This window comes from Lactuca sativa, chromosome 8, assembly GCF_002870075.4.
Source record: "Lactuca sativa cultivar Salinas chromosome 8, Lsat_Salinas_v11, whole genome shotgun sequence".
NCBI lineage: Eukaryota > Viridiplantae > Streptophyta > Magnoliopsida > Asterales > Asteraceae > Lactuca > Lactuca sativa.
This window is the reverse complement of record NC_056630.2, coordinates 67162110-67171536: the sequence shown is the minus strand read 5'-3', so window position 1 is coordinate 67171536 and position 9427 is coordinate 67162110. Positions and strand designations below refer to the sequence as shown.

General features: G+C 37.6%; 1 protein-coding gene across 2 annotated transcripts; it reads right to left on the bottom strand.

The window, feature by feature from the left end:
- Positions 1-534: 534 nt before the first annotated feature.
- Positions 535-8661, bottom strand: LOC111886707 (protein PLANT CADMIUM RESISTANCE 2). Of its 2 annotated transcripts, none has more exons than XM_023882950.3 (4): positions 8438-8661; positions 8218-8289; positions 7933-8145; positions 535-675 (listed from the first exon to the last, which is right to left on the bottom strand). In XM_023882950.3, exons 1-4 carry the CDS (start codon positions 8595-8597, stop codon positions 665-667), a joined length of 456 nt encoding a protein of 151 aa, XP_023738718.1. In that variant the 5' UTR covers positions 8598-8661; the 3' UTR covers positions 535-664. The 2 variants fall into 2 exon arrangements, with proteins under 2 accessions (XP_023738718.1, XP_023738717.1); XM_023882949.3 differs by lacking the exon at positions 535-675 and adding an exon at positions 7494-7761 and having other exon boundaries at positions 8438-8656.
- Between the last annotated feature and the right edge of the window lie 766 nt (positions 8662-9427).

The following is a 9427-nucleotide window of genomic DNA, read 5'->3' as shown; positions in this document are numbered from 1 at the left end:
GGGCTAAGGATCTTGGAAGGATGCTTTATTTGCCTATTATATGAGAAATGCATGCTAGACTAAGGCTAAGAATCTAGGAAGATGCCTTATATGCCTACTGTATGTGCTTACTAAGTTGCATGATAGTACTGACTAGTCGGTGATATAATAGCCTGGATAGGATATGTTTGGTTTGGGTTGTTGAAGGACCGAATGATGCTTGCTTTATGCTTTTAGGAATCCTAGTTATCTTTAACTAACTAGTAAACGAATATGTTAAGTTACATATTATGAGGACTAAATAATTTTAGAAGGTTAGGTCTATCCGTATTGCGCAACTCTTGTCTGAGTCCAAACGTTGTAGGGCAGGGTCTCTCATTCGAAGAATATCTGGTCTTAGTGATATATAATGGTATTCACGAGCTAGTTAAGGGAGATAGTAGGGAGTTCTTATGCAGCTGTGTCACACCCCAAAACCAGAACGACGGAAACTTTCTGGGGTGGGTGACGTCATGTAAAGTATCACAACATACGCAGTATAGTAATCAGAGTACAACAACCATTGCATTAATAGTAATAATTGTACATAGGTTACATATCATAGCAACATCAAAGTAATACAAAGAATAATACAGATGCAACTCGGTTCTAGGCTGACTTTGCAAAGCTCCCGGGATGTACCTGTCTATCGAAGACCTGAGAATACAAGTTATTTTGAAAGTGAGTATCAACATTTTATAATGCTGGTGAGTCCATAAGTATTTAGTGTCATTTGTATAAATACGCATTTTTATTCAAAATAACTTTATGAAAGATAGTAATCTAGAATCTACGGTGTATTAGCGTTCTTTCCAGAAAATCCTATATTTTCTAAATAAAAGAAGTCTTCTACCAAGACCCGACAAATTTATGTTTTAAGGAGTAATTTTCCTCAAAATAATATCATTACCAAAAATACAGAATTGACTTTAAAAGAATAATGAGAAAATCACAAGTGAAAATACTAGGGGAAAATAACATATACCTCAACAGTAATACTGCTGACTAAAGCAAAAGAAATCATAGACTCCAGGAGAGTATCGAATGAATGATACGCCTGGCTCCGTCTAACAAAAGGAAGCATAGACTCCAGACAGTATCAGATGAACGATATAGCTAGCAAAGTCTAAAACAAGAAAATATAGACTCCAGACAGTATCGAGTGAACGATACAGCTAGCAAAGTCTAAAACAAGAAAATATAGACTCCAGACAGTATCGAGTGAACGATACAGCTAGCAAAGTCTAAAACAAAGGGTGAATGTGGACTCGTATGTAACCATGCTGATCGAAAATAGAGTATCCGATGACCCTCCAGGTCACGCGTAGAGGTAGTGGACTTATGTCACCCATGGGCCTTACCAGCGCGGACTGTAGCTAGTAGTCTGGGTGTGGGAGTGTCAGTGCCGTATAGATCTATACACATGATGTTCGCTCTCCTTCCCAGAGACTCTGGTTACACGGCGATGGCGCTATGAGGCGTCGTAGAGGGATATAGTGTGTCACATTCTAAAGTAAAAGAGAGAGAGATAGAGAGAGATATAGAAAGAGAGATAGAGAGAGAGATATAGAGTCTCCTAACTATTCCTATAATAGTTACTACGGTTCCAGAAACATGAATAATAGAAGGATGCCTGTACTACTCAAGGCGATGAATTGGCTGAGAGAAAGAGAACTTTTATGTTCATATATGTATACATGATATATAATTAATGTTTAAACGACCTTCGGACGGATACCCGATACCCACCAGACCACATCCCAATGAGGAAAAGGAAATTGGGCGAACTAACCTTCCTAAGTCCTTTAAACATTATTTATATAACTATACAAATATAGGCATGCATTTAACGAAATAAAAGCATAGAAGAAAACTTTGGTAAAACCTTTGGAAAATCTTTACACTTAAGAAATTTACGACTTGATGTAATTTTGTAAACCAAGCTTTGAAAACCTTTCATAAATAGCTTTGAAAATGACTTATATATATATATATATATATATATATATATGTATATATATATATATGTATATATATAGGGTTAGGTTCAATGGAAAATGAACAATTAGGACAACATATGCTGGAACCAATGATCAAGTGACACGTGTCCATTTCTTTATTCATAAGCAATCTACTATGGAAGTTATTTATGTAGTTATTCCAAAATGATGTGTTGTCATGCTTTCATTGGTTTCAACATGTGTTGCCCTAATTGTTTATTTTCCATATAACCCTTCCCTATATATATATATATATATATATATATATATATATATATATATATATATAGTTTAAGTGAAGAAAACCTTTAATAAGAAATTACGACTGGATGTCTCTTTAGTAAACAAACTTTGAAAAACTTTGGATAATCTTTAATAATCTAAAAAAAAGGATATTCATACTTTAACAAGATTCGAAAACAGGATTTGGAAAGCTTAAGCTGGATAAAACAATTTCACATGCAAAAATCTATTTTGCTATACAGTTATTTATCACATGTGATTTATCTAATAATTGTACAGTTCAACTTGTATTCCCCCCTATAAAAGCAGTTAAAATCATTTAAAAGGTTATTTCAGGGGTATGAACTCACTTGTAGCGAGTAGACCGGATGGAAGTGTCGGTTGAGTGCTTGGTGTCAAGTGAAGACTTAAACACACTTAATGACCTAGTAACATATGAAGACATATGTTTACATATAATTAGTGATTTTAACACTAATTAAACATGTATAAACATCCTAGTGTGTGGAAAACACTTTGGTCAAGTGCTAGGAGGCTATTGGGTTACAATAAGGGAGTGTATGGCCTAGTTAGGGAGTTTACTCTTCAAGAGTAAACTCTTAGAATTGATTTCGGCCAAATGACCATATACCCATGAGTTTACGTCCGTAAACTCATGGGTGGTGTGTTTTTGGATGTTTAAAGGTCTTACATTGCCCAAGGGAAGGTTCTAGGGTTGATTCAATGGCTTAGGAAGTGATCGGGATTTGAAATGACCTTGGAAATGGAGTTTGCTGCTCTTGAAGGACACTTGGGGAGTTTATTGCCGTAAACACATGGGTTTACAGCCGTAAACTCATGCTTGTTCCAAACTTGCATGATTTAAGGCCTCAAATGAAAGAATACAAAGTTCTAGGAATTAATCCAAGCCATAAGGGGGAAGTTAGGGCACCATTTGACCTCCTTAAGGGAGTTTACGGCCTATGAAGGAAGGTTTACGGTCCAAGAATGTTCTTGGGCTGTAAACTCATGTTTACTCCCCAAATGACAAGTTTTTCGTGTTCCAAACTCGTACATGCAAGTCCCTAAGTCATAGCTAAGCACTAGGAGTGATTTGGGAGGGTTTTGGGGCTTCAAAACCCCATTTGTGGGTGTTTGCGGTCCAAGAGTGTTCTTGGGCCATAAACACATGATTTTGAGGCTTTTGGATGATTTAAACACGAATTTACATGCATACCAAGTTAAACAATAAGCTAGGGAGGATTACTTACGATTTTGGAGCTCGAAAGGGATATTTTTGGATCAAAATTGACTTGTAGAGAGAGAGAGAGAGAGTAGAGAGAGAGAGAGAGTAGAGAGAGAGAGAGAGAGGGAAAGGTGTAAATGAGGTTTACTCACCCTTATATAGGGTGAGTTTACTGCCCCGGAGTTTACCGCCTGATTTTACCGCTCGAGTTTACCGCCTGGATTTTACCTCCCAAGTTTACCGCCCGGAGTTTACCGCCCCGAGTTTACCGCCCGGAGTTTACCGCCCGAGTTTACCGCCCGAGTTTACCGTCTTATGAGGTTTATGGGATGATTTTTGGTGTTAGGGCTTTAGTGGTTATTTTCTAAGACTTGATCGTTAAGTGTGAAAAGCTCGAAATACTAAAATGGATTTTAAATTTGCTAAAGGATGGTGGAAATGAATTTGACTTCCAAATGAAGCGTTTGACTGTAGAAATTATATATATGAAATATTTGGGTTGTCACAAGCTGATGGCGGAAAGTGGGTCGTAGATTACCCTAGGGTAAACCTAGGATGAGATTAGCACAGAGAGCGGTAGTAGTGAAAGGGACTTGGTGAAGTCTAGGAAATCCCTAAGGAAAGTACGGATAGATGTGGAAGGTAGTATTGACCCGTATTATAGAAAGCAGAGGATCCGTACTCAAGTCAAGGAGGGATGAGATAGAACTAGGGAACTTGTAGAGTGTGTAAGAACTCTCGAGATTATGTATAACCCTGAATATTATGTGTTTTGTTTCAGAATGGTCGTGATACGTCACAGAGCAGGAGGTTCAGGGTCCAGATCAGGTTCAGGTTCTGGTGCGGGTTCCAAGTTGGTTGATGATGGGTTACACGAGTTTATCACATCAGAGATTACGAGAGGCATCCTTGAGGCGACCCCAATTGTAACATCTCAAAATTCAGGTAAAGCTATTTAACCTTCTCCTTTTCCCAAGTTGTCAAGTTAAGTCCCTTAAGTAAATGTTAGGCTTGTGAGTACGCTGGGCGTACTGAGGAGTACGCTGCGCGTACTCGCGCGCTTAATTTGGACGAAGACTCTCCTGGGTAAGCTGGGCGTACCCAGGGTTACGCTGGGCGTAGCGAGCCCAGGTGTAAACCCTGATTTGGGGCTTGTGCACTATAAAAGGAATGCTATGGCCTTGACCTCAGCCTGCATTCCAGAGAGTGAAACCCTAATAGAGAGTCCTCCTTCGTTTCTATCTAGTGTGTTGGTGTTCTAAGCTTCTAAGTGTCATTTCAAGGTGGTGGAAGAGAAGAAGAGGCCATTTTGGAAGCTAGAAGTTTGTGGGAAAGAGTAGATCTGAGCTTTTCAGAGGTTGGAGCTTCTTCCTGAGGTAAAAAGCTCAAAGCTTGCCTTTTCTTTTGTGTTGTGTGCTTTTTGGACCAATTTCTAGGGTTTTTGGTCCCAAGATGGAGACTTTATGAGCAAATGGTCTCCATTGGCGTAGATCTATCATATTTCAGGACTATATGAGTTGTATGTTTATAAAAATGCAATCTTGGACGTAAATATTGAGCCATGCATGAGATCTAGACCTTTGGAGGAAAAAGGAAAGGTATTAGAGGGTGTAGGGACCTTTACAACCATGCAAAGGCTTAAAGGTTCCGACTTTAGGGGATAAGAGGCTGAAGTAGAGTCAGATCTGAAAGTTGAAGGAGTGTCTTAACCGTTTAAGACCAAAATCCATGGAATGGCTGAAACTGAGACTTACGCTGGGCGTAACTCTCAGTATGCGTAGCGTAAGTGGTTGAGACCCCGATTGTGGTTCGCCGATGTACGCCCCGCGTACAGAGAAGGTACGCGCCGCGTACTGCCTCCTGTTGACTTTCATTGACTTTTAGGGTTTTGGTCAACCTTTGGACTTTTGGGTCAGGGAGGGGTAAAATGGTCTTTTACCCTTCCGTGGAAATTGTAGAATGGATTTAATCTAGCCTTTGAGAGCCATTATTTATTTGAGTGTATTGTTATGTGTTTAGGCGGGGGCTAGACCAGTGCGTTCGAGTGCGAGACTATCCGAGATACCGATGTGACTCTTCTCACTATATTGTACCTGGAAGGGTACCTATGTGTGACTGAAAGGTCTGATATGCTATGAGATAGATGTGCTACCTGCTGATATGTGATATGTATGTGTTATGTATGCTATGTATGATAAGGACCGGAAGGTCAAGATGACATGAACTGGAAGGTCAGGAGGTTATGGACCGGAAGGTCGATGCGGGTAGGACCGGAAGGTCTACCGGGATTCAGGATGGAAGTCCCCTGAGACACTTGGACCGGAAGGTTCCACAGAGTTATGGCCTGGAAAGGTGTATGTGTTGTATGTGGGATATTGAGGAACTAACTAAGCATTTATGCTTACAGTGTTGTGTTATGTGTTTCAGGTACCAGTGAGGATCGCGAGAAGGCGGCGGCTTGATCAGTACACACACATGAGGAGTTTATATATTATGATCTTGGGATGTGATGTTATGAGTTGTTATGTGATACAATGACATTTTTATAACAATTAAGAATGAAAGTGTGTTTTTAAAATGTGAAAAATTGTTTTGAAATTTACGTCGTTACACCAATGATTTTCGGGTCGATCAAGAAAAGGATCATTGAGCTGATGGAGGATCACCTCAGGGCGTTTAAGAGTGACATGGCATCTGGCCAGACCAGAACACACACACACACACACACACACACACACTCCTTCAAGGATTTCAAGGGATGTGGTGCGCCAAACTTTCATGGGGTGAAGGACTCCATTATGGCCAGGAGGTGGATTGTAGACATGGAGTCTGCCTAGTTGACGAGCTTCTGCCCTGAGGGGTCGAAGGTCCGGTATGCCTCAGGGTGTTTGAGGGACAGAGCTAGAGACTGGTAGGAGGCAGTCAGTGATTCATTGGGAGCCATAGCCATTAAGACTATTGAAGGGTTTTGAGCACTATAACATCCGTATGGTTCACATACAACCCTAATGCTTTGAATCTAAGTTTTCTCTAGTTATACATGTAAATTTCATTTTCCAAAGCATGAAGCCTAATTAGCATACAACTTGATATATGAATCATAAAAAACTAGTTAAAATATTACCTTTTGTTGTAGCTTGTTGTATTTGGTCTTTAAGAACTTAGCACGTTAAGTGTGATGCCTCAAATGGTTTTGGACTATCATTGCGATTTTTAATTCTAAATATTAAATAATTGACACATCATTTGAATTTCTAATTCAAATCTCTTTCACTTGTGTTTAGCTTTATTTATCAAAGTTTGAAGATAACGATAAAATTTTTGCAATAAATGCACTCCCAATTATTTGTTGATTCGCTTCAATTAACTCGAACTCATTTGCTATAAGTTATTTTGAAGCATTTCTTCCTTCCTCATATCCTCCATATCAAAATTTGGTACCACAAAATAAATCGAAAACCTTTTTAATATTTGCTCGAAGGATTAAGAGAACAAATTAGCAATGGGAAGATTTATGAAGATCGCATGTACATGTCGTCGCTAAATCATTATTTGTTACGAATTGATCCCCAAACTTATTTTTTTGGCTTTATACAGACACAATGTGAGTTTTTTGTTCTAAAATATCACTGAACCAGCTATTATAGGTTGATAGAGACTAAAAGAGCATGTCTCCTAGTTTAGGGGTCCATAAAGTCCGACAAAAACTTTAAAGACTAAATCGATAAACCTTAGAAAGTTTGTAGGGCATTTATTTCATTTTCCCTTATATTAATTTAACATTACTAACCATTTTTGTTCTAAAATATTACTGAACCGGCTATTATAGGTTGATAAAGACTAAAAGAGCATGTCGTCTCCTAGTTTAGGGGTCCATAAAGCCTGTCAAAAACTTTAAAGACTAAATCGATAAACCTTAGAAAGTTTGTAGGGCATTTATTTCATTTTCCCTTATATTAATTTAACATTACTAACCATTTTATAATAATAATTGGAAAGAAATTGAAAAATAACGGGAGTTTCAAATATATGTGAAACAAGTAAAATAATATCTTTTATAAGTATATAAAGATATAGAACAGATAAATATAGATATAAATATAAGTAGAAATAGATGATTTACATAATCTGTGTAAAATAAGGAATTAATGTGTGTAAAATAACAAATTAGTAACTAATCTCCATGTAACTAACGACTCATTCCTCCAAGAGCAGTGGGTGGAATTTGGACTCCAATGTTAGTCATCGTCGACCTATGGATATTTCCTTCCCAACCTAATATTTTACAAAATCAATGGGATCATTCATTTTTGCTAAAGAGTTGTTTTTATAGCAACACTAAGCTCGCTCACACAATCCCATATAAAATGTAAATCAAGTATAAAACAAAGTGGTTGGAATAACAGCCACATATATCAGTATTTAAGTATTATAAAAGATGATTACCAATAGACAAGTCGAATCCTTGATGTTGAAGCTCGCGATACTCTTGACACAAGGCACATGGTCCACAGCAGAAATGAACGCAACAATCATTACTAGGAACTTCAGGCAATCCATATTGGCGCCTCATCTTGGTACGATTAAAGCAAGCATACATGCATCCACAACCGCTTAGAACATTGATCAGTGCATAGAGGGTTCCATGAAATCCACAAGCTGTGTATGAAAAAAATAAACTATCAAACTCCATCAAGAATCATCCACAATAATTCTTGTTAGACAACTTACACGTTTTGCCGTTGTCTACAATCTCAGCTATTTGTCCGAAAGTAACACAAGGGCACCAACATGTTATACAACCTGTGGTTTGAGAACTAAAGTAAAGTAATTATTCGATGAAAAAAATATACTTACTAAAATTGGATCAAAGAGGAGAATGACCCTTAATTACTGAAACATAGTGTTTATATGTTTATGAATATTGCGTAGATTCGAATCAGTGATTTACAGTTAGGGATATCAAGGCAACAGTCACAAAGTCCACTTGACCAGGAGGTTTGGGACACCAGAGATGAAGCTGAAACGCCGGCGACATATGATGGTCCTGGTGGTGGTTGACCATATACTGGTGATGGGACTGACGACGGTGTAGACTTTTGGGAATACATGACTATTCAGTCCAATAGTTAATGGTACAGTTTGTTTGGGATTTGATTATGAGAATGAGTCTATTTACATATTATATACTTATGGAGTACAGGAACATTTAAAGTGTGAATTGACATAGCAAATAAATATATTTTATCAGTCAAATTGGAACTAAATATTAATAAAATTTTGACCAAGTCTATTTCAGTAAGAAAATATCATTCTCATCACTTATGTTATTTACGATACCAAACCGCGTACATGCAGATACATGACGCGTAAATGATATTATAACCCTTGTGTTTTTTTTTTTCATAACCCTTGTTATGATACAAAACTTTATATACAAACGTAGAAGCTGGGCAGAAATTGCGCATGGAGCCATGGATGTCTTTTTAATTAGTTAGGTCCACAAGAGCAAAAGTACTTAAAGGCTAATTATATGAAAATAAGCGCATAATTTCATAGAATTTGCATATTTTTTTCTTTCGAAAATATGAAGGTAGTCTGCTTATCTAACTAGGCGTTCCGTGGCTTGTCTTCTTGTAGAATATTCAAAGTGGATTCCCACCAATCTCAATCTGTCGAAGGTTGAGGATAAATTAATTTTAAAAAACTGATCGAAAATGAGAAATATTAGTTGTATGATTTTTTTTTTTGGTATAGCAAAGAAAATATATCAACCACAAACTACACTAGGGATGTTAATTGAATGAATGTGACATATAAGTTTGAAATTTAAAAGTGGGGATGCCTGTAGCCTAAAGAAAACATAATACACTACATGACCACACCCGATAACAATAACAAGAATCGAATCAACACATGGAAGACCGGTCTGTAAGTAAGT